Source organism: Mesoplodon bidens, assembly GCF_964165515.1.
Source record: "Mesoplodon bidens genome assembly, chromosome: 2".
Lineage (NCBI taxonomy): Eukaryota > Metazoa > Chordata > Mammalia > Artiodactyla > Ziphiidae > Mesoplodon > Mesoplodon bidens.
Genome location: NC_138177.1, coordinates 132,313,744 through 132,339,968, shown reverse-complemented (window position 1 = coordinate 132,339,968; position 26,225 = coordinate 132,313,744). Strand labels below are relative to the sequence as shown.

Here is a 26,225-nt window from a genome sequence, read left to right as displayed (position 1 = left end):
TACTTAAATACTTAATGGCTCCAGTACTTAAAGAGTCCACATTTTAGTAGATAAGTAGTCACAATACAATGTGATAATTATAATGTTGAAGTATGTGTGAGGTTCAAAGGTAACAGAGAAATGAGTGATCAGGACGCATTGGAGAAAACTTTTCAGAGAAGATGATTTTTGAGTTCCAGGTTTGAAGGATGAGTTGGAATTTGCTAGGCAAATGAAATGGGGAAAATACTCTAGACAGCAGAACATGTGCAAAGACATGGTAGATGGCATGAGAGCATGGTTAGAAGTGTTTGGTATTGGATAGCATAACAGCAAGGAACGAAAAGGATGGGGAGGGATGGCTAGAGGTTTGGCTATACAATTAGCTCGGGAAATTATTTGTGTCTTAGAAAAATAACTTTCATTGTAATAAAAAATGATTGTAGCAAGAAGCTTAGGTGTAAAGAGACAAATGAGACAATCTTAAGAACAAAAGTAAGAGCTACTCTTTTTTAAGTATTTATCAGATGCTAGACACTGAGCATTTTCCTTAATACCACACCACTGAAGATAGGTATTATCTCTAATTTACAAGTGGAAAATGAGACAACCAATAAATGACAGCTGGGACTCAAATATAGTTATATTTTATTCCAGAGTCAGTGCTTTAACTCTGCTCTCTGGCCTCTGAGAAAGAAGTCTTGAGCTAAGGCAGTTAGTTGAAAGTTGGAGAAATGAATTTAAGGAATATTGAGGAAGTAAAATCACTTGAATGCAGCCATAGACTTGGGTTCAAATCTTAGTTCTTTCACCTGTTGGCTGCCTGATCTTGGAGAAGGTTCTTTTTTTTTTTTTTTTTTTTTTTTTCTTTTTGCGGTATGCGGGCCTCTCACTGTCGTGGCTTCTCCCGTTGCGGAGCACAGGCTCCGGACGCGCAGGCCCAGCGGCCATGGCTCACGGGCCCAGCCGCTCCGCGGCATATGGGATCCTCCCAGACCGGGGCACGAACCCGTATCCCCTGCATCCGCAGGCGGACTCTCAACCACTGCGCCACCAGGGAGGCCCCTTGGAGAAGGTTCTTAATCTTCATGAACCTTGTGTATCTCTTCTACAAAGTATGAATATTAATATGTACTTTAACAGAGTTGTTGTGAGGATTGAGATAATATGTATGGATTGTGCTTTATTTTTAGTAATGTAGGAATATAATCAGCACATTAGTGGTTCATAACTGTTTTCTCATTTGATCCTGACATCAGATCATTTAACTCCAAAATATTTATCGAGTGTCTGCTGTGCAGCAAAAATAGGTCTTGCTGGTGATCATATCTTTAGGTCTGGTCTTTAGGGTGACCAAGAATAATACATGGTATGTACCTGTGATATTGTGATTCATAATAAGATATATATATTTGGTCTTAATCTGTGGTTTTGGCACAGAGCTCCTAAAACCGCTGGAATTTTCTAAGTGAGATGATAAAGTTGTCTTTTGTTATGTTAATGAGGTGGCTTTGGGTCCCCCACTTAAGGATGGAGCCTGGTTGCCAGGCAAACCAACCTTATGCTTAGAGGGTGGGAACTTTGAATCCCACCCCCTGATTTCTGGGGAGAGGAGGGGAAGGGTTAGAGATTGAACCACTGCCTATGGCCAGTGATTTAATTAGTCATGCCTATGTAATGAAGCCTCTATTAAAACCCAAAAGGACTGGATTTGGAGAGCTTCTGGGTTGGTGAGCACGTGGAGATACAGGTAGAGTGGCATGCCTGGAGAGGGCATGGAAGCTCTGCACTCCTTTCCCCACACCTTGCCCTATACATCTCTTCCATCTGGCTGTTCCCAACTTACATCCTTTTATAATAAACCAGTAATCTAGTTAAGAAAAATGTTTCTCTGAGTTCTGTGAGCCACTCTAGTAAATTGATCGAACCTAAAGAGGAGATTGTGCGTACCTCTCATCTATAGCCTATCAGTCAGAAGTACGTGTGATAACCTGGATTTGCCATTGACACCCTGAGTTGGAGGGGACAACCTGCAACCTGTAGGCAGTAGGTCTTGACAGTGGTGTCTGAAGTGGGGGTGGGGTGTGGGATGCAGTCTTGTAGGACTGAACCCATAACTTACGGGATCTAATGCTATCTCCAGGTAGATAGTGTCAGAATTTAGTTGAGATATAGGATACCCAGGTGGTGTCCAGAGAATTGCTTGCTGGATGTGTGTGGGAACCACCCCCCCACCCCCGAAATGTTGTAATTGGGTCTTAGAATCACACTTTTACTTCCCTAGAGAAGTTCACAGTCTAGTGGGTAGGGCAGACATGTAGATATATATTACATTAAAATATTGTGTGGTATAGGGCTTCCCTGGTGGTGCAGTGGTTGAGAGTCCGCCTGCCGATGCAGGGGGACACGGGTTCGTGCCCCGGTCCGGGAAGATCCCACATGCCGCGGAGTGGCTGGGCCCGTGAGCCATGGCTGCTGAGCCTGCGCATCCAGATCCTGTGCTCCGCAACGGGAGAGGCCACAGCAGTGAGAGGCCCGCGTACCGCAAAAAAAATATATATATATATAGTGTGGTATAAACAAAGTAGACTGGGAGCAAAAGGGACTTGTAATTCAGATGAGAAAGGCTTAGAATGCAGTAAGTTCCCTACATACGAACCTTCAAATTGCGAACTTTCAAAGATGCGGACATGTGTTCGCCTGTCCAGTCACGTAAATTAGTTCACGTGACTGGCGTACCTTGTCACGTGTGTGCATCCTCTATAAGTGGTTGTGCTCTAAGTTTAGAGATACCGAGAATGAAAACTGAGAGGTAGGGCAGATTCAGTGGGGGAAGGTAATGAATTCTCTTTTGGCTATGTTAAGATTTGGGTGCATTTTAGTCATATAAAAAAGCAGGAATTTTGAGAGATGCAATTTGGCTGGGGGCACAGGAACACATAAATCCATCTTCAGCTGGTCACAGAGAACAATTTGTTATTAGAGTTAGTTTCTAGCTTCATACTCCAATGCAGCCTGGTGGTGACCTTGGCAGGGCCAATAGCAGGACTTCTTTTTTCTTGGCTAGAATCAAAGTAGGCAGATCCTATTTTGTCCAATTTCTCTTTAAGCTCATGCCTAACCTCAGAGCTAGAACAAAGCAAGTGCAAGAGATGAGCCAGAAATCATTTGTGCCAATTCCTAGAGCCAATTTTATGTAGGTGGTCCATTCTGAGCCTTTCTAGTATTGAGGCACTTCCCAAGTGGGAGGGTTCCTATTACTCCACATTCTTCACAGCATTTGGTAGTGTTAAACTTCTGAATTTTTGCCAGGTTGGAGTGTGTGAAATGATATTTTATTGTAATTTTAATTTTAATTTCCTTCATTGCTGAATTCATTTATTTATTTTGAATTTCGTTTCTAAAGGATTGAGCATACTTTTGTGTTTATTAGTCATTTGTATTTCCTTCTCTGTGATATTTGCTTATGTCATTTGTACATTTATATTAGTTTTTTTCTTATGTATTCTACATTTTGGCTTTTGTTTTTTTCCTATGTGTTCTGTATTCTGGAAGCTAACCTTTGTACAAGTTGCAGATATCTTCTTCCAGGTAATGGCTTATCTTTTCACACTTTACAGTTTCTTTTGGTGAGCAAGAGTGTTTGACTTTAAAATAATGACATTTATCCATCTTTTTCCTTTACGATTTGTGCTTTTGTATCTTTAAGAAATCCTTCCCTACTTTTGGGTCACAAAGATATTTTTCTAAAATTTTCTTCTAAAAATTGTAAGATTTGGGAATTCCCTGGTGGTCCAGTGGTTAGGACTGCGCTTTCAATACCAAGGGCGCGGGTTCAATCCCTGGTCAGGGAACTAAGATCCTGCAAGCCGTGTTGCATGGCCCACAAAAAAAAAAAAAAAAAAATTATAAGATTTGTCCTTCCTGTTTAAGTCTTTATCTCCTTAGAACTGAACTTTATGTATAACATGTGAGTTAGGGAGCCATTAAAAATTTTTTTTTTTCACATGGATAAAAACAGTTGTTTCAGCTCATTTATTGAATAGTCCATCCTTTCCCATAAATCTTCAGTACCTATCTATATCTGTTTATATCAGTTTTTCATACACACAAGGGTCTGTTTCTGGCTCTCTATTCTGATCCATTGGTTCATCACTGCCATGTCTTATTACTATAATTTTACCTTGTCTTGATATGTTGTGAGGCAAGTTCTCCCACCTGATAGTTCCACTTCACTGGTGTCTGAGCTATTCTGGGCTTTTTTCTTTCATATTGTAGTAGGAAGAATTTCTTAAATGGTCCCCCAAAGATGTCCTGCCTTAATCCCCAGAACCTGTGAAAATGATGAGATCTATTTGGGAGTGATTATGTTATGTCATATAACATAATTGACTTTAAGATAGATTGCATTGGATTATCCAGGTTTGCCCACTGTAATCACATGAGACCTTAAAAGCAGAGAAGTTGCTCCAGCTGACAGTAGAAGGGAACCCTGGAGAGATTCCGATCATAAGGACTCAGCACTTTTGCTGGTTTGACAATGGAGGGGACCATGTGAGAAGGAATAGGAGTGGCCTCTAGTTGCAGAGAGTAGCCCCCACCTGATAGTCAGCAAGGTACAGCGACCTCAGACCTGCATCCAATCGCCTGAATGAACTTGGAACTGAATTCTTTCCCCAGGCCTCCAGGTAAGCGTCTAGACTGGCTGACACCTTATTTTGGCCTTGTGAGCCCTGAACAGAGAACCAAGTTATGCCCACCCAGACTTCTGACCTATAGAACTATTAGATTACAAAAGAATATTGTTTTAAGCTGCTAATCTTGTAATAATTGTTATATAGCAATAGATAGCTAATACACACATGTGTCTTTTTTTTTTTTTTTTTGGCTGATGGGATCTTAGTTGCCTGACCAGGGATTGAACGGCAGTGAAAGCACCGAGTCTCAACCACTGGACCATCAGGGAATTCCCCATATATGTCTTTTTTAAAAATCAGATTGTTAAAGTCCTATGAAAAACCCTGTTGGGATTTTGACTGGAATTATATTCTATACTATTGATTAATTTGGGTGGAATTGACAATCATTACCATAGTAGGTAGGGCTTCTGATTCATTAAGATGGTATGCTTCTCCATTTATTTGTCTTCTTTAATGTCTTTCAACAAAATTTTATAGTTTTCTACATGAAAGTCTTATACATCCTTTCTTAGATGTATTCCTAGGTGTCTTAAATATCTTTTCTTCCTCACCATTGTAGATGGTATCTTTTAAAAAATTGCTTTTCTAAATGCTTTTTCCAGGGGTATAAAAATGTGGTTTATTTTTAAATATTTGATAACTTTCCTAAACTTGTAATTCTAATAATTTCTCTGAAGTATTTTTTGGATCTTCTGTGTAAAATAAAGTGATCTATGAATAATGACAGTATTATTTCTTCTTTTCTACTTCCTACCCTTTTTATTTCTTTTTTCTTGTCTTCTTAATTCTAGGACCTTATTACAGTGTTGAATAGAAGTAGTGATTCAGGCTTCTTTCTCTTGTTCCTAATTTTAATAGATGCTTTTAATTTACCATTGAGTATGTTTTTGTTCTTTCTAGCATTGCACCAACCTTGCATTCCTAGAATAACTCTATTTGTGATATATTTTTTTAAAGTATATTGATAGATTTGGCTTATTAATTTCTTATTTATGATTTTAGCATCCATGCTTACAAATAAAATTGGCCTGCAATTTTACTTCCTTAAAATGCCTTTGTCAGATTTGTTATCAAGGATGTGCTAACCACATAAAATGAATTAGGGAGTATACCCTCTTTTCCTAAAATCTGGAATAGTACTCGAGACCGGAATTGTTTTTGGTTTAAAATATATGTTCTCCAGTTTAATAGTCTGCATATATCCATTTACTTAATATCAGTTGTTTTGATTCAAATTTTTTATGTTCTTACTCATTTTTGCCCCGTTGATCTACCAGTTATTGAGAGAGCTGCAGTTTCTTTTTATAGTTCTGTCAATTTTTGTTTGAATATTTTGAATCTATATTATTAGGTGATTTAGAATTTTTTTCCTTGTGACTTGAATTTCATGACATTATTGTCATGTCCCTGTTTATTTACAGTAATGCTTTTGTCTTAAAGTCTATTTCCTCTAAAATTAATATAGCTTTACTAGTTTTCTTTAGGTTAATTTTTGCTTGGTATATCTTCTGTTCTTTTACCCTCTACCTCTGAATCCCTGTGATTTAAATATGTCTAACCAATTCCCCTCCCTAATTCCATTTTCTCTCCCCTACTGATTTGGAAACTATACTTTATTTTGTTCTTTCAGGGCTTACTCTGGAGATTTTCACATACATATTTAACTTAACAAAACCTAAAATTCATATTTATATCCTCTTTTTGAACAACACTAGGACCTTAGAATGTTTTAACTCTAGTTACAAATCTTCACCTCCTGCCCCAAATTAAAATGGTATTATTGCCTAGGATTTCAGTTCTTTCATGATTTTAGATGTTAGTCACTGTTATTTTATACAATTTATAGTTATCCAGTTTTACCCTCATTTTCTTTTTACCCTTCCTTCTTACATAGTACGTCTTCCTTTGAGATCATTTTCTTTCTTCCTGAAGTACATCTTTGGGAGGTTTTTTTTTTTTTTTAGTGAGAGTCTGTTGTTGGCAAACTCCATTTTTGTCTGAAAACACCTTTATTTTGCTCTTTGTTGTAAAGTTTTTCTGGGTATGGAATTCTGTATTGACAGTTATTTTCTGTTAATACTTTGAAAATCTTCTCTCATTGTTTTTTAGTTTCTGTTGCTTATGTTCAGACATCAGCTGTCATTTTTTTTTTATATCTTATATCTTTAAACATACTAAACATGCTTATTTTATATTACCTATCAGAAAATTCTAATACCTGCAGTCTGATTTCATAGTTTGTTGTTTGTTGTTGACTCTTGCTTATGTTATTTTGTTTCTTCATGAGTTTAGTGATTTTTTAAAATTGTGAGCTCATGTTACTTAGAACTTTTAGAACTTTTATCTGTGGGAATTCTTTGAGGCCTCAGTTTACTGTGTATTTCTCCACAGAGCATTTGGGTTGCCTCCTCCCAGGCACCTGGGGCACTTTTAACAAAAGTCAAACTAAATTCTCATCTTAAGATTCCTTTGGCAAATACTTGATGTGAATTCAGGCCCCAAACTGGGTGAGTGCAGGCTTATGGTTAGGAATTTTGGGGAGACTTCTTTTTTCCTGTACTACCAAGAGCCAAGGCAGAGATAATATCTTCACCATCTCCTCAAAGGCTTTGTATTTTTAATCCTAGTAGAGATTTTTCTGACATTGAATTCCTACTTGTTCAAGTACTAAGGCTTTGCCTTCTTACTCATGGCATAGAGCTTTTCAATACCTAGGGTATAGGCCACCAAAGATCACTGGATTCCCTCAGGACAAATGCTTACTCTTCTGGGTCTACACTTTTTTTGTTGTTTCTGGCCTCTAAGGAATTCTCTTATTTTGCTGCTGATTCAGCCATATATTAAAATTGTACATGTATAATATATAAAATAAATAATTAAAAAATATATACTTTTCCTGTATTGGAGGTGTTTTTCTGACCTTCTGAGTCTGCCATGTTGCTGGAAACTAGTTTCATCTGTATTTTTTTTTTTTTTTTTTGCGGTACGCGGGCCTCTCACTGTTGTGGCCTCTCCCGTTGCAGAGCACAGGCTCCGGATGCACAGGCTCAGCGGCCATGGCTCACGGGCCCAGCCGCTCCGCGGCATGTGGGATCTTCCCGGACCGGGTCACGAACCCGTGTCCCCTGCATCGGCAGGCGGACTCTCAACCACTGCGCCACCAGGGAAGCCCTCTTATATCTTTAAACATACTAAACATGCTTATTTTGTATTACCTATCAGAAAATTCTAATACCTGCAGTCTGATTTCATAGTTTGTTGTTTGTTGTTGACTCTTGCTTATGTTATTTTGTTTCTTCATGAGTTTAGTGATATTTTAAAATTGTGAGCTCATGTTACTTAGAACTTTTATCTGTGGGAATTCTTTGAGGTCTCAGTTTACTGTGTGTTTCTCTGTATTTTTTGAAGCTTCACAGGTTATTCTGATTTTTACAAAAGGTTGATAGAGATGATGGTTGAAACCACAGAGTTGGGAGCATCTGTAGTACAGAAGAAAACGAGTTTAACCCCTGATCATCTTCACAGAGAAGGGGTAATGGTTAAAGGAGACTGAGAAGAAATCACGTACGATTAGGGCCTGGAGACGTTATTATCCTGGAAGCCGGGGAATTCGAGAATTTTAAGAAATAAGGACGGGCCAACAGTGTCAAGTTCTAGACACGTCAAGTAGAATGAAAATTTAAAATAGACAAAGGATCACTAGGATGCCATTGTGATCTTCCTAACTACCAGACCATAATGGACTAAGTGGGAGTTAATAAGTGGACATAGCAACTTTTAGGAAGTTTGTTAGTGAATGGAAGGAGGGAGTTAATTGGTAGTTGGAATGGGATAAAGGAGGGCTGAGGAAAAGCCCACTTAAAAGTTGTCATATGGGGCTTCCCTGGTGGCGCAGTGGTTGAGAGTCCGCCTGCCGATGCAGGGGACACGGGTTCGTGCCCCGGTCCGGGAAGATCCCACATGCCGCGGAGCGGCTGGGCCCGTAAGCCATGGCTGCGGAGCCTGAGCGTCCGGATCCTGTGCTCCGCAACGGGAGAGGCCACAACAGTGAGAGGCCCACGTACTGCAAAAAAAAAAAAAAAAAAAAAAAAAAAAAAGTTGTCATATGAAATATGTAATTTGTGTTATGTTTGCTTTCAATCCATAACTGGTCCTTTGGATAGTCATTCCCTTTTCTTACTTCAGGCTGTATTACTCCTGATCATTATTTAGTTTGCAATCCTATGTCTTCTAATTTTCCTTTAGTCTTCTAATTTTGACAGATACATTATTTTCTTTGCACTCTTTATCTCAAGAGAAGGTTAAATTAATATCAGGGTATAGGGTTAAATAATTTAAAAACATCACACAATTTCAGTGTTACTGGTGTACATAATCAAATGCTTAATGGGAATCAAGTAGAGGACAACATGCATATATAATACTTTTCTATCCCTGTGGCTTACATACATTACTTATTCTAACATTTCTCTCCTAAAGTCTGAGTTGACTCAGTTACTTCCCTCATCTGAAAACAGGACTCCTGTTACTTATTTTATTTATTTAAATTATTTAGTTATTTATTTATTTTTGGCTGTGTTGGGTCTTCGTTGCTGCTGCGGGCTTTCTCTAGTTGCAGCGAGTGGGGGCTACTCTTCGTTGTGGTGCACAGGCTTCTCCTTGCGGTGGCTTCTCTTGTTGCAGAGTGTGGGCTCTAGGGGCACGGGCTTCAGTAGTTGTGACACGCAGGCTCAGTAGTTGTGGCACACGGGCTTAGTTGCTCTGTGGCATGTGAGATCTTCCCGGAAAAGGGTTCAAACCTGTGTCCCCTGCATTGGCAAGCGGATTCTTAACCACTGCGCCACCAGGAAAGTCCTGTTACTTATTTTAGACCTTACTCTTAACAGTATAGAGTTTACTTAAAAAACTAAAAATAGAGTTACTGTATGATCCAGCGATCCCACTCCTGGGCATATATCTGGCGAAAACTATAATTTGAAAAGATACATGCACCCCAGTGTTCATTGCAGCAGTATATACAAAGGAAGGAACCTAAATGTCCATTGACAGATGAATGGTTAAAAAATATGTACAATAGACTATTACTCAGTCATAAAAAAGAATGAAATAATGCTGTTTGAAGCAATATGGATGGACCTAGAGATTATCGTACTAAGTGAATTAAGCCTGACAGACAAATGTCATGATATCGCTTGTATGTGGAATCTAAAAAAAATGATACAAATGAACTTACTTATAAAACAGAAATAGACTCACAGACATAGAAAACAAATTTATGGTTACCAAAGGGGAAAGGGAGAGGAGGGATAAATTAGGAGTTTGGGATTAACATATACACACTACTATATATATATAAAATAGATAACCAACAGGGACCTACTGTATAGCACAGGGAACTATACTAAATATCTTGTAATAATCTATAAGGGAAAAGAATTTTAAAAAGAATAGAGATATATGTATGTATAACTGAATCACTTTGCTGTATACCTGAAACTAACACCGCATTGTAGATCAACTATACTTCAAAAACAAAAAAGTTAAACCTTACTCTTAAATTGTCTTCTAAGAAAGTCAACAGAACAAGAGTATTTTTGGATTACTATGTAAGAGGAGTATTGTTATTGCATATTAAAATATTTGTAGCATCTTTTGTAGGTGGTGGTTATATATTTTTGTCATTTTTCAGATGAGAAAAATAGAAATGCTAAATACTAAGAAAAATGGTGATTCTGTCAGAGTTCTCAACTCCATCGTAAACAGTGTGACATTTAGTGTTCACGTGTGACGAACTTCTATATCATAGGAGGCTGGGAGGATTACTGAATGAGTGTAACATCTGTGATTTCGTTGAGATTTTTTCCCCTCTATTAATTAAAATACTTATTTTGGTTATAATTTTTCTTTAACATGCTTATTTTAGTTTGCTTTTTGTTTTTCTTGTTTTAAGATTGTAATTAGGAAGCACTGGAGTGAGGAAGCTCAGGTGAGCTTGCTTAGTATTAGTCCGTTATTTCTTCTTTGGAAATGCATATACTGTATAGTTTCTCTCAGCTTACCCATTGTTATTTGTAATGTTTCCTCTCACTCGCTAAGAATATATAAAAGGGGGATTATTATGGAAAATTTTAACCAAATTCTCTTCCATTAGAATGTTTAAAGTTTCAATGTAAAGGCAATTAGTACGTATTGTTATCAAAGAAACTACTCGTTTTTTAAATTCTAACATAATTATGAATAGTTCAGCAATTAATAAAATGAACATTTAAGTGGTGCTTAAGCCCATTTTCCTAAGAATGAGACAAAATTGAAGCTTTGTAAATGTACATTAATACATTTTCTTTATGTAATTCTGAATCTCATGTAAATGAATTTGTAGAATTAATCACAGTAGAAGGAATCCATTTTGCCCTTCCCAAGTGAAGCTCCCATAGGTATAGTTGGGTTACTCTTTTGGGTTGCTTTAAGGGCACTTCAGCAGTTTTAAAAACTTAAGTACTAATTTCATAGCCAGTGTCAGCTGAATTTATTGAAGTAGGTCACACTCTGGATAGAAACTTGTTTCTCAACCCTGAAGAGAGTCATTATCCACTCTTCTCTTTGTTAGAGAATGGTAATAAATTCTTCCACACTGACCCCAAGTCTAGAGCAATTTCAGAAAATCTAGACAGTTGGATTTTTTTAGGTGTAGGAAACTACTTAAGATCCTCTATGACTTAAGTAGTTTCCTATGATGCCCACTGTATAGGTATTATCCCAGTGGGCCAAAAACAAGCAAACAAAGGCAAAAGAAAAAAAATAAAAATCAATTCCTTTCTCCCTGTAGATAGCAGCTGTATCACCAAAAAGAGAAACTGCCCCCACTGCACACACACATCTATAAAGTGCACACATAAAGATGCAGTTAATTCAGTGGGAAATTATTTTCCTTCTTTAAAAAAATTGAAAGTTAATCCCCCGCTCCTGTTCAGTTAACTGAGCAAGTTTTAACTGAAAGTATGTACTATATGCCTAGCAATATGTTTCCTGTGAGCTCTGGAAAAATCACATTCTATATCCACTGGAATTAAAATTCTTATTTGGGTAGCTATTAGAAAATAGTATAATCATGTGACAAAATACATGATACTGAAAATATAAGTATTATGAGAAGTCAATAATTTTTTTTTCCTTTTTAAAATCTACTTGACTTACCTTTTTTTTTTTTTTTTTTTTTTTGCGGTACACAGGCCTCTCACTGCTGTGGCCTCTCCCCTTGCGGAGCACAGGCTCCGGACGCTCAGGCTCAGCGGCCATGGCTCACAGGCCCAGCCGCTCCGCGGCATGTGGGATCTTCCCAGACCGGGGCACGAACCCATGTCCCCTGCATTGGCAGGCGGACTCTCAACCACTGCGCCACCAGGGAAGGCCCGACTTACCTATTTTGATTTCTGCGTTTTTTCATGTGCTGTTTATTAAACAGAAGGAGGAGATATAGCTTTGAGATACTGTGGTAATGGGTTTTCAATTCACTAAACAATTGATATATTTCAAGTTTGGTATTCATTTTTTTGTTATGGCTATTGTCTTCTGTTTCCTATTCAAATCGTGGCTTTACTGTTTACTCTCTGTCAAGGACACAGGTATTGAGATTAAACGCCGGTGGGTTTGAATGTTACTAGCTGTGTCTTATTGGCTGTGTGACACTGGACAAGTTATTTTAAAATTTCAGAGTCTCAGTCTCCTCATCAGTCAAATGCTGGTAAAATCATAGGTTGCAGATCAAATGAGTTACATCTAAAGCTCTTGGCATTTTATTTTGCTCTTAAGTACTTAATAAATTTTCACTACTGCATTTGCTAATAATTCTTTTTCCTTAATCACTCTGACAATCCCTAGCCTATATGAAGAAAATAAGTATTTCAACACTTGCTTGTTAGACTTAGTGTAATGAATAATAAAATAATATATATAAGTATGATGTCTATAGTTTGCCCTTAATAAATATTAGTTCTAAGAAGTCAATAATTAATGATCAGTATGTTTTTAATTTATAAGGGAAGGTTTTGTGGAGAATTTGGCAGTTGGGATGGTTCTTAAAGGTTGGATACGAGTTGATAAAAGAGGTGTATGAATAGGGAGAGGAAGTAAGCAGCATGAGCAGAGGCTTGGAATTTCAAAATGCCAGATAGTAACTTAAAGATGTTTTGAGACAAGAACCAGTATGTGGGCATTGTGTTAAAGTAGCCTTCGCATAAATAATTGGTCTGCCCTCACAAACTGCTTAGTGTTGCACATTCAGTAAGTGGAAAATCAGGGACTCAAAAATTCAAATCTTTTTGAACTTAAAATCCTTGCTATATCATACTGATAATATTGACATCCTTCCTACATCATCATTCACTGAGCATCTGCAAGGTGCAATTACATCCTGAGAATGCAAAAATGAATAAGATATGGTACTTTCTAAGAGAGAGCCAGGGGTAGATTTGTGTGTGTGTATACATGTGCCTGAACTGTGGGTAATTTTTGGCGGCAGTCACTCAATGTGTATATGCTTTGGAGATGTTAATCAGCTTTTCCCATGATTATCTCATACTGGGAGTATCTCCTTGGGTGGAGATGCCAGCATTTAAAGAATAGTGGTATAATACAGCCGTTAAATGCAAAAAATCTACTTAATGTAGTGTTCCAAAGCTGGAGAACGTCTGGGTTAGAGTTCAGTGATTGATAACATATCATTCACCAATGTGGCACACCTTCCCAATGGATTAATGAATATATTTGACTGTATGTGATTTTCACTTGCTGATTAAGAAACCTGTGTCTGTACTGTACCTATTTGGGCCTTCTCACAGTTTTGTAGTCAACTGCTAGCTAAATAGTGGTTGTTTACTATTTACTAAATGGAATTACCTTTATATCATTTAAAATGATTTAAGGTTAACAACCTACCTTAACCAAGTTGTGAGGCAATACACAGTAGGAGCCAAGAACCTGGATTATGGAGCCAGTCTGCCTGGGTTCCAGTCCATACTCTGCTATTCATTACCTGGGTGACCATTGCCTCTGTTTTGCTAGCTGTAAAGTGGGGATGATAATAATACCTGCTCCATTGTTGTATTTGGCATGTAGTAGACACTGTCAATTGTTAGTTATTAAAGATCCATTATCCCTTATTTGCAATTTTGAAGTAAAAAAAAACTATAAAGTGGCAGTTTTTATATAACTCATTTGACATCAAAGCCTGACCTAACCAATGTCTTTGCAATATATAGTCCGTTTTTGGTTCTGTACTTGACCTTAAGTTATTTATATTTAGTTTGTAAAAGCCCTTGGTAAAATATAGACATTTGTTATTATTATTGTTTTATGATACTTATTGGACAGTATAGTTGACAGTCTTTCTCATGAAGTAAAAATAAACTTGGATATCTTATGATTAGTATTATCAACTAATTAATTAAAAACTAATTAAGGGACTTCCCTGGTGGTCCAGTGGTTAAGACTCTGTGCTTCCAGTGCAGGGGGTGCAGGTCTGATCTCTGGTTGGGGAACTAAGATCCCACATGCCGTGCAGCATGGCCAAAAAACCCCCAAAAAACTTAAGTTAATAACTAATTAATATTAATAATATTTATTGAATATTTATGTGTGCCAGGTACTATACAGGTTATTTTATGTTCATTATTTTCTTTATTCCAACAGTCCTTTAGGTGACAGTATTGATTCTGTTTTTAATGTACTGAGGCTTAGGGAGGTTAAGTCATTTGCTCAGGATTACACAGTCACTCAGTGTGCTAGCACTGCTAGGATTCAGACCTCATCTCTCTGACTTTTTAGGTAACTTCTGTGTTCTTTTCCTCCACCTATATTATCTCTATAATTTAGAAAATTTTCATAAGGATTTTAGTTCACAAGGAAATAAAATCACTGATATACTAAAGTGTATTTTTATTTTGCTTTTTTTACCTTTCATCTTAGGTGCTGGAAAGCCCCCTATGTTTGGTGATTATGAAGCTCAGAGACACTGGCAAGAGATTACTATTAATTTACCAATCAAACAATGGTATGGATAATTTTAACTTGATTTTATTGTTTATCCGTCAGTTAATGTAGATTATTTGAAGATACGTAAAAGTAAAATATGCTATTTCTTCATCTTCAGAATCCTCATCTTCCTGTATACTGATGTCACGTATATTACCCTGCATATTGTCGGTTCATTTTGAAATTTCATCCTCCTGAAAGTTACCCATATATTTAGTTACCAGCTGGAATATGGTACTGAACTAGAACTTTGAGGATAGGACACTGTATGCCATGGAAGCTCCTCAGGACATAAGCTGTGGAAGTTTATGGACTAAGAGTATTTCTTCTGGAAGTTTTGCAAAGCTTCCTCCTGTAAGGAACATATGAGATGAAAAAAAGCAGTAGCTTAGTGGTGAAGAGTGTAGGGCTAGAGTCAGACTGCCAGACTTCAGATGAAGGCTTGTACTCTTTACTAGCAGTGTGAGCTTTTGCAGGTTATTTAACTATCTCTGCCACAGTTTTATCACTCATAGAATGGAAATAATAGAATATATATTTCACTGGGTTATTGTGAGGATTGAATAAAATGATTTATTTAAAGCATTTTAGACCAGTGCCTGAAGTGTAATGAGTTCTCAGTAAATGTTAGCTGTAGTTACATCTCACAGAAATCCATGCACTGTCATTTTTGTTGAACACATTCTGATAACAATTGATGACAGTATTTTTTTATTTATTAGATGCCTGGTAGATTACTTGATTAAACCTGGCTATGCAAACTGTTTATATTGTTCTGTTGATTGCTTTGGTCACTGCTTTTATATAACTCCTTTCTGAGAGAGATACATACAAGAACTTCATATTGAACTCTCTATGAATAGGTTGGCTGCACCCTAGTCCAAGTTTGGAGTATTTAAAATAGAGGTCAGCTAAATATTTGATACTATTCTTTTTTTTTAATAGGTGTGTGCATGTTTGTTTATTTATTTATTTGACCTCACTGTGCAGTTTGTGGGGTCTTAGTTCCCTGACCTGGTACTGAACCTAGGCCATGGCAGTGAAAGTACCGAGTTCTAAATGGTGTGATTTCTTTTTTTTCCCCCTAGTTTGAAGTTCATTGCTATATGATTCATAATGACTATCATTGAAAAAGATATATCTCAATGGCACAGTTTATAAAACAGAAAATATATCCTTGGGACAGGTTCACTATTATCAACAGTGTATATAAATCTATATTGGAAATAACATTTCTAATATTCTGAATTTTTTGGCTAATTTTGTCAAATTTGATTAGTTTGATTTGATTAGTTTGCCATTATTGTTACCTAGCAATGTGGCTGAGGAATGGTTTCTCATTTTTTAACTTCAGTTTTCCAAGAGTGGGGACTTCCTTGGTAGTCCAGTGGTTAAGACTCCATGCTCCCAATGCAGGGGGCCCCTGGTTCAATCCCTGGTCAGGGAACATGATGCAACTAAGAGCCCACATGCCACAACTAAAAATCCTGCATGCCGCAACTAAAGATACCGCATGCGGCAACTTAAAACACCGCGGAGCCAAATAACTAACTAACTAACTAACTAACTATTAAAAATTTTTTTTTTCCAAGAGTGAAATCTTTCTGTCTTCATCTAGAAAGTTAGCCATAGTGTAGTCAAAACTTTCAAGTGACAAAGTTGTCTAAAATGTGAAATCAGGATCTATGAAGTAAACTTTAAAAATGGCAGTTTTGGGACTTCCCTGGTGGCGCAGTGGTTAAGAATCTGCCTGCCAATGCAGGGGATACAGGTTCGAGCCCTGGTCCGGGAAGATCCCACATGCTGCGGAGCAGCTAAGCCCATGCACCACAACTATTGAGCCTGCACTCTAGAGCCTGAGAGCCACAACTACTGAGCCCGCATGCCACAACTACTGAAGCCCACGTGCCTAGAGCCTGTGCTCCACAACAAGAGAAGCCACCGCAGTGAGAAGCCTGCGCAGTGCAACGAAGACCCAATGCAGCCAAAAATAAATAAATAAATAACTTTGTAAAAAAAAATGTCAGTTTTATAATTCTAAATTTAAACACTTATTTATTCCATTTCAATATACATAGTTGTAAGTAATAAAGGAAAATTGAACTTTTTAAATTTTATAATGATAATTCCTTATGTGTGAAGTCAGGAGTACTTTTGGCATCAAGTAGTAGAAAGCCTAAGTAATAGTAGTTTAAGCAATACAATAATTATCTCAATAAGTAGGTCTTTGCAGGGCTGGTAAATTGGCTCAATGATAGCAATCAAGGGACTTCCCTGGTGGTCCAGTGGTCAAAACTCCACATTCCCAATGCAGGGGGCCTGGGTTCGATCCCTGGTCAGGGAACTAGAGCCCACATGCCTCAACAAAGACCCTGCATGCCACAACTAAGACCCAGCAAAGCCAAATAAATAAATAAATATTAAAAAATAATAATAGCAATCAAGGACTCAGGCTTTTCCATTTTTCTTCTCTTTCATTCATTCTTCTTGGCATGTTGGCTTTTCATCCTGAGGCTTTTCACCCCATGATCAATAGATGACTGCCAGGGCTACCAGCACTGTGACTTTGTACAACCATATTCAAGGCAGGGGTAATAGGAATACCTTATTTTTTTTACCTCTTTTTGTTCAGGAGCAAAATCTTTCCTACCCTTAAAGCAATCATTAATAGAAAGAAACACCTGGCTCAGTGCAGGCATGGTTTATACCAGGGCTGAGAGAAGAGTCCACCTACCCTGAGCATGTTGCTTTTTAAAAAGAAATCACAGGTTTATAAGTCAGGAATTATGGGAATGACTTTATTTCAGCATTGTTTATAATTATGAGAAGCCTGAAACACTCTAAATATCTTTTAGTAGGTGAATGATAAAGTACATTTCTCCTGTGTACATGTGTACATGTTTTTCCTAGGTAGATTCCTAGAAGTGGAATCTCTAAAGTAGCCAGTTTTTTTTTTTTTTTTTTTTTTGGGGGGGGGTACGTGGGCCTCTCACTGTTGTGGCCTCTCCCGTTGCCGGACGCGCAGGCTCAGCGGCCATGGCTCACGGGCCCAGCTGCTCCGCGGCATGTGGGATCTTCCCGGACCGGGGCACGAACCTATGTCCCCTGCATTGGCAGGCGGACTCTCAACTATTGCGCCACCAGGGAAGCCCTAAAGTAGCCAGTTTTAATGGATACCAACACAAGAATATCTCTTTCCATATACCCTTACCAATATTTAATAATAACAATTAACACCAGACTTCTAAAATTTCCATTTCCTTGAGTACTTGTGTTGTTGAGTATCTTTTAATATATTTACTGACCATGATATTTTTTCTCAAATTTGCATATTTATATATTTCCCCCATGTTTCTGATGGATTGCTGATCTTTTTTTGTAATGATTTATATTATTTTAAAATAAAGAATTACATTAATTTTCTATGCTGTGTTAACAAGTGACCATAAATGGTACTTACTTAAACACACATTTATTTTTGTAGTTTCTTTAGGTTAGAAGTCTGGGCACAGCTTAGTTCAATATTATGATCAGGGAGGGTCTCAGGAGGTTGCAATCCAGTTGTCATCCGAGGCTGCAGTCTTATCAGAGGCTCAACTGGGGAAGGAACTGTTTCCAAGTTCCCTCAAGTTATTGACAGAATTAATTTCCTTGCATTTACAAGACTAAGGGCTTTGGTTTCTTGTTGGAAGCTACTCTTATTTCCTAGGGTCTACTTGCAGTTTCTTGCCATGTGGCTTCTCCAGTATGCCCACTTACTAAAACGACAGCTTGATTCTTCCAAGTCAGTGAAAGGGAATCTCCGGTTTAGCCATCAAGATGGGATCTTACATATACATAAAACATAAGCACAGGCATGACCATCCTATCACATTTGTCGTATTTTGTTGTTTACAAGCAAGTCACAGGTCTTGCCCACACTTGAGGGGAGGGGATTGATTGTACACACTTAAGGCAGGAACACCAGGAGATGGGTTCATGGGGATGACCTTAAAGTCTGTCTGCCACAGTATTCAACAGTATACAATAGTATTCTATATTTTAATCTCTTTTTGGTGTGTGTATATGTATAAAATAAATATCTTCTTCCTGTTTGTTCTTGTCTTTGAATTTTTCTTATGGTGTCTTTTGTTAAATAAATTTTTACATTTGATGTACAGAAGCTCTCTGAACTGTTCTTGAAACTTTTAAGTTTGGAACTATTTATTTATTTTTAAATTTTATTTATTTATTATTAATAAAATTTTTTTTGACTGTGTTGGGTCTTCGTTGCTGCGCATGGGCTTTCTCTAGTTGTGACGGGCGAGGGCTCTCTTCGTTACAGTGTGTGGGCTTCTGATTGCAGTGGCTTCTCTTGTTGCGGAGCACGGTTTCTAGGCGCGCAGGCTTCAGTAGTTGTGGCATGCGGACTCAGTAGTTGTGGCTCGTGGGCTCTAGAGTGCAGGCTCAGTAGTTGTGGTGCACGGGCTTAGTTGCTCCATGGCATGTGGGGTCTTACTGGACCAGGGCTCGAACCCATGTCCCCTGCATTGGCAGGTGGATTCTTAACCACTGTGCCACCAGGGAAGTCCTGGAACTATTTTAAAGTATTTTTTTGTAAAAAGCAAAAATACCCATGATATGTTAGAAAAAATTACATTTTGAAGTTAATGATAACACTCTTGAATATAATTTTGTTCCTTCCCATTCTGACCAGTTAGAGGAGCCTGTTAAGTTATGAACATTAGATCTAGCTTTCTTCCTTAATTCACAGAATTTTGCATGTAATAGACTCTCATTACATGTTGGTTGAATTGTGTTCAAAGTGTTATTAATAAAAGTATACCTGTTTCATGCAATATTTCTTTCTTTGTAAACCAAATCTGTATGTGGTCTTTGACGTTCATTTTTTATTTAAATTGTGATTTCATATTGTTTCTTTAATTTTTTAGACTGTCAGAAGCAAATTCTCTTTTTGTTGCATATTTTCTTTTGTATAAGTGTTGGTCATTAAGTTTACTAATAGTAGAGTGATAACAAGTTCCAGTTTGCCTGTGAGAATCTTGGTTTGCCTCTATTGTTAATGACTTAATTATTTACAGCTTCTTTCTTAAGAGTACCTTGGTTTACACAATAAATTATTTAGTCACACTACTCAATAACAACTTTTAATTGTGAATTCACAAAAATTTTTAGGAGAGGGGAGAAAACTTTAGATGAATTTTTTTTAACCTTGTATAACATTTTTTCATGTTAATTAAGTTAAATGAAGTGAGATGTTAAATATAAGTATTTCTTATATATTGATTGTTGGAGTGGCACTTTCTTTTTCCTTTTTCTTCAGGTATTTTAACGGCAGTGATAACAACTTACAGTATTGGGGATTGGACTATCCACCTCTTACAGCTTATCATAGTCTTTTATGTGCATATGTGTAAGTTTTTCTTCCTTAACATAACTTTAAATATTTATGCCCTTAGCAGGTGTAGTAAGGAAGAGTTTGTTGAATAGAGAAGAGATCATTTGTAGCTACTATTGTATTATGGTTTGTAGAGCACCATACCTTTATAATTGGATTGTAGGAAAGTTTATCAGAGTTTGACTATTTTCATAATTTTTTTGGAGGAAAGTCTAGAAAGAGATGGAAAAATCTAGCTTTGTTTTGAAGTAGAGATGTTACCAATTACGCATGGATTACTGAGAAATATATCTAATACGGTTAGTTGTGCACAGAAAAGCTTTTTTCCTGGAATGGCCCAAAGTAAATGAGAAATAAAGGTCTAAATGGTATTCTGACTAACCTGTCAGGTAAGAAACTAGAAGTACCGTAGTGTTTCACTTATGATTTAAGATTGGGATTGGAATTCCTTTTTCTTTTACAGAAATGGAATGGTTTATAGAAGATTAGGTGCTTCTATTTAGTGGAGAACCAGTTCTACTCTGTCCTGGTATTCCATTTCAGACTTGAAGTGTATCAGTAGAAATTTGAGGAACTTCTTCACATTATCTTCTCAATTCATTTCATTTGTTCTATTTCATATTTTGTAAAAATTAGCTTCCTGGATTAAAAATAAGTTTCCAAACTTCAGGATAATCAGATATACTTTGCAGTGTTCTGGAGAATGTAATATGATTGAAAACTTAATTTATCTTTAATAATTATGTTCAGTTTTATGCAATGATTTATGATTAATAGCTATTTATTGTAGCCTATTATGATAACTGAAAAGATAATAAATTATAAAACTATGATCCTCTTGTCAATATTCGTGTATTGCTCTTTACAAAGTATATGTTTAATAAATGAAATGTGACATCAGATTGTTTTCACACTGGAAGAATCATGAAGGTGGACTTTTAGTTAACACGCTACATGGGTTTGTTGGAAGATAAGCATGGCAGATTCTGGTAGCGTTAGTCAGTTTCACATGGTTAAATACAAAGAATAAAGCTTAAGCCTTAACTCCATTGCTTTATAGGAGCAATGGCCACTTCTCAAAATAGATTCGTATGTCCTCAGATGTCCTTACTGCTAAAAGTAATGGGGAATAAAGTGCATGTATATATGTTTGATTTGCAGGGCAAAGTTTATAAATCCAGACTGGATTGCTCTCCATACATCACGTGGATATGAGAGTCAGGCACATAAGCTCTTCATGCGTGCAACAGGTAAAAGAGCAATAGGCATTGAGTGTAAAATTTGATTAAAAATTTTTTTGAACTGATGACAGGTTCTATTGTCCTTACTTTTATAGTTGTGTAACTATAAATATGCATATATATGTATAATATGTGAGCAAATGTATATGTAAGCTAAAAAAAAGAGTAGAAACTAATAATTCTGGGTGCTTTACATTTACTATTATCTCCCTTAATAATTTGGACACCCAAATGAGGTAAATACTGTTGTTATCCTTATTTTAAGCTGAGGAAACTGAGGCCTAGTAAAGTGAGGCTAATATTCATAGCTCACCTGAAGTTGGTTAGCTCTAAATTGAAGTTATATTTGTCTAGGCTGTTGCTTTAATAAATCCCTTTCACTTTTACAGTGAATTACAGCTGTATGTCATCTATTGTATTGCTGTGCAGTGTTGCTAAATTAATCTTTACAACAAATGTTTATTGAGCATTTATTGTGTGCTATTTAAAAGTTGAAAGTAATAAGCTTAAATTTCTTTAAAAGCTTTACAAGCCTTAGGCTTTAATGCTAGCCTGGATCTTTTCCTTAATTAGTCTAAGTCTAGTCAGGGTTTGTTCTCTTTACTATTCATCCAGTCATGGAATATCAGGCCCAAGAGATAACCTGTATTGCCTGTCTTTCTCTCTCCCACACCACTCCCTCTTCCCAAATGCTTTAATGCTCTAATCCTTTTTGAACCACATACTCACCACATGATATTTAGCTTCTGAGCCAATACCTGTATCTGCAGGGAACTTACAACCTTTAGAGACTCTATTCTATTTTCAGAGAGCCCCAATCATTAGAAATTTCCTTCTTGTATTGAACCTTCACTAGTCATTTTAGGTTCTGTTTCCTTGGGCTACATAGAACAAGTCCGATCCTTTATATACCTGACACCCTTCAGACATTTGAAGTCATCTCCTCTCGAGGTTAAACATTCATAAATACTTTAGCTGTTTCTTAGATGACCAGTTTCTTGAATGTGATTATGGTTTTGAGGCCTCTGGTTGTGCTCCTTCAAATATGTTCCAGTTTGTCAGTGTCATCTAAAATGTGGCATCTGGAGCTGAAAATAGGATTGCATGCATCTAACACTGACAGTTTACTATCATTTATCTTATTCTGGACAAATATATATGTGTGGTACAAGAAAAAAATAGGCTTTTTGGATAGCTATGTTGTACTGTTGAAGAACTTAATATATTAGTTTTTCTTTGTTCTAAAAGGACTGAACATTCAGAATTATGAATTGCTTTATTTTTTTTCCCACTTTTTTTCAGTTTTCTCCTCACCTGGGCCTATCAAGCTCTTTGTAGGCATTAATTAGCAAAACTTATGAATTTTTATAAATATTCACATTAAAAGAGATTCTCCTGTGCATCTCCACATTTGAGGTATTGTTCACATCAGAAAATTTGGAGTATACAGATATTGAGGGGAAAATAAAAGTTTCCTTCCCTTGCTTTGAGTATTCTTAATTTTTATGTCCAAGTCAGAGCAAAGAGAGAACTGGTTTTAGATATAGCTAATTGATTTAAAGTGTGAATTTGTTAGAGAAAATTAAGACTCTAGTACTGTATCAGTTGAAATTAGGCACAGGTGAAGGGAATGGAAAGTGCTCAACATGGAAAGGACTTGTCCAGAGTGAGTAGGAACCTCGTGTTAATAAATTCTCACTCGGGGTTGGAGGAAGGCTGTTAATAGGTTATAGTAGATCCTGATGGACTCAACGCTTAAAATCATTTGCTTGTTTTTTCAGTGTTAATTGCTGATTTGCTGATTTACATACCTGCAGTGGTTTTGTACTGTTGTTGTTTAAAAGAAATCTCAACTAAGAAAAAGGTAAGTTTTGAAGTAACCTGATATTTCATCTCTGAAATGTTTTATTACCTTAACTATTAAGTGTAGAGTTTAAGGAAGTCATGCTTTCGGGACTAGATAATAGGGAACAGTATATCTTCTGTCAATTAATTTTCATTTAGAAACATTAACTTATCTTAGAGTAATTATTTTAATGTCCAAATATAGCTATGATGCACTGAATTTTAGAAGTTATATACTGCTGAATTGCACAGCATGCTAAATTTATTGCTTAACTGGTAAATCTGAATTTTGAGTTGGCTTGTGAGAATGACAACTGAAAGTCATTTTGAAAAGTTGCTATATAGTCTCATATTCACAGTTAACGAATATGCTCTTTTTAAAAAAAATCTAATGGTTTGTGTTAGAATTTTATTTATTATTTATTGGCTCCGTTGGGTCTTCGTTGCTGCGTGCAGGCTTTCTCTAGTTGTGGTGAGCAGGGGCTACTCTTCGTTGCAGTGTGCGGGCTTCTCATTGTGGTGGCTTCACTTTGTTGCAGAGCATGGGCTCTAGGTGTGCAGACTCAGTAGTTGTGGCTCACGGGCTCAGTAGTTGTGCCTTGTGGGCTCTACAGCATAAGCTCAGGAGTTGTGGCGCACGGGCTTAGTTGCTCCGCAGCATGTGGGATCTTCCCGGACCAGGGCTCGAACCCGTGTCCCCTGCATTGGCAGGCCGATTCTTAAACACTGCGCCACTACGGAAGTCCCATGACTATTCTCTTTGGTCATTTTATATAGATTAATCATTAGATTAATTTATCTGATATATATATCTAAAAGTGCTTTCTCAGACAAACACCTTCTAGGGATTTTTTTTCCTTTTTACTGAAGTATATATACTATGTCACCTCCATGAAGACTTTAGTGTTTAAAGAGTTGCTTTATAAAAATGGAGTATTTCGATAAATGGAAGGTAAGAGGGGAACATTTGCTACTGTGTTAAATGAAACTACACTTTTACCCGGTTTACAGATTACTTTCTTATTTCACAATAATTTTCTTTACAGATTGCTAATGCATTATGCATATTGCTGTATCCAGGCCTTATTCTTATCGACTATGGACATTTTCAGTATCCTTTACTAATTTAGAAATGAAGTCAGATGCATATCATGAAATCTAGGCTCAGTTTGTATAACGTTGTCATCTAGTAATGTCTTATTTACTAGGGTTCTTGCTTATATAAACCATTTTTAAAATGGTAAAAGAATCTCTTCAGCAAGTGTTTAGTTGAAGGGTAAAGTACAAATTAAAAGTAGCAATGTTTTTTTACAACTATTTGGATTGGGAACAGAATGTTGGTAACTGATTAGCTGTTCTGGAGCTAATTCTGAAAAGGTGAAACATTTTCTCTTTTGTAAATGTTATCTGACGCTGACAAAAACAATTTTCCAGTTTTTGAGTTTTAAAACAAAATGTTTCCTAACAGATAGTGGTAGCTGGGAGCTTCAGGAAACTAAAATTGAATAAATCTGTGTGGATTTTATGTGTGTAATTTTTGATACCTAAAATAAGGAACATTCAAATAAACAAATTACAGAGGAAAGTTGATAAAATCTATACATGGCTCTCCAGTTTGTCTTCTAATGTATTAAATATTACTGTCTGTCCCAAAGGAAAAGATAATACACACCATGATTGCTTAATTAATATTTTTTCCTTTTGGTGCCAATCTGTTTTAGTTATAAAATTAAAATGTGTATCTGTCAAAGGACTTGCAAAAGATATTCAAATAGGTAGTTACTTCCATCATATTTTTTATTCAGTCCTCTTTCCTAATTGAGCCCTTTTTCTTGGCATTATAGGATCATGGCTTTTAGATAGTTTGATAATATCAAGAACACTGATAATAAAGAAAAGAAAAGAGTTGTTTACAAGTTTTTTTAATACTACATTTACTTTGAAATATTAACACTCATACAGAGAAGTACACAAAACGTAAATGAATTGGCTAAGTATTATCCATGTCGAGAAATAGAACATTGCCAGTATCCAAAACCACACCTGTATGCATCCCAAGTAGTTCTCCCTCCTCCTTTCTCAGAGATAGCCACTTACTGACTGCTAGTACTATAGTTTGGTTCTCCCCCTTTTTGGAACTTTCTATAAAAAAGACAACACAGTTGGTATTCCTTTGTGCTTGGTGTTTTTGGTTCAACATTCTGTTTGTGAGAGTTATTCATGTAGTTGTACGTAGCTGTAGTTCGTTCTCTTTCATTGCTTTATAATATTCCATTGCATGAATACACATGATTTTATTACTGATAGACATTGGAGTGTTTCCAGGTTTTGGCTATGATGACTATGTTGCTTTGACCTTTCTTGTAAATATCTCTTTGTACACATGTAAATATATTTCTTATGAGTGGAATTGCTGAATTATAGGGTGTGCACTTGCTTAATTTTAGATATTCCCATATGGTCTTTAAGCATGATCTACCAGTTAATACTCCTGTTAGCAATGGTGTAGGAGTTCCAGGTGCTCACCTTCACTAGTTGTCAGTTATTTTCCTTTTAACCATTCTGGTAAATTCGTAGTGGTATCTTTTCCGTGATTTGAATCAAACTCTTGAAGCTTTGGGGATTATGTCATTTTGTAGGGACACCTTTTTTTAACCACTATTTACTTTACTTTCCTCATTTGTAAAATGGAGATGATAATAACCCTTACTTTTTAAGCTTTTTGAGAATTAAATGAATTCATATTTGTAAAGCATTTAAAGCAATACTTGGGAGGTACTAAGCACTACATAAGTATTTATTGCTATTATTATCTGTTACTGCTGCTGCTGCTTTTGTTGTTCCTGTTTGTTACTTTTCGGGCTCTGAAATTTTATAATGACTTGTTTGGGCAAAGGTATTTTTGACAGTTGTTTTGGACACTGTGGGTCATTCATTTTGAAGACTCATGTTCTTCAGTTCTGGGAAATTCTCATAAATTATTTTTTTAAAAATAATTCTCTCCCTTCTTTCTTGAGCTTATTAGACAGATAT

At 36.6% G+C, this 26,225-nt stretch overlaps 1 protein-coding gene across 1 annotated transcript in view; it reads left to right on the top strand.

Moving 5' to 3' along the window:
* The window catches only part of ALG6 (ALG6 alpha-1,3-glucosyltransferase), a 56,607-nt gene that overhangs the window by 5,076 nt on the left and 25,306 nt on the right, over positions 1–26,225 (top strand). The window contains exons 3-7 of the mRNA XM_081225792.1: positions 14,643–14,727; positions 20,032–20,121; positions 21,268–21,356; positions 23,129–23,211; positions 24,239–24,303. Coding sequence (XP_081081918.1) covers positions 14,643–14,727; positions 20,032–20,121; positions 21,268–21,356; positions 23,129–23,211; positions 24,239–24,303 — 412 coding nt within the window. The remainder of the gene's footprint in view (positions 1–14,642; positions 14,728–20,031; positions 20,122–21,267; positions 21,357–23,128; positions 23,212–24,238; positions 24,304–26,225) is intronic.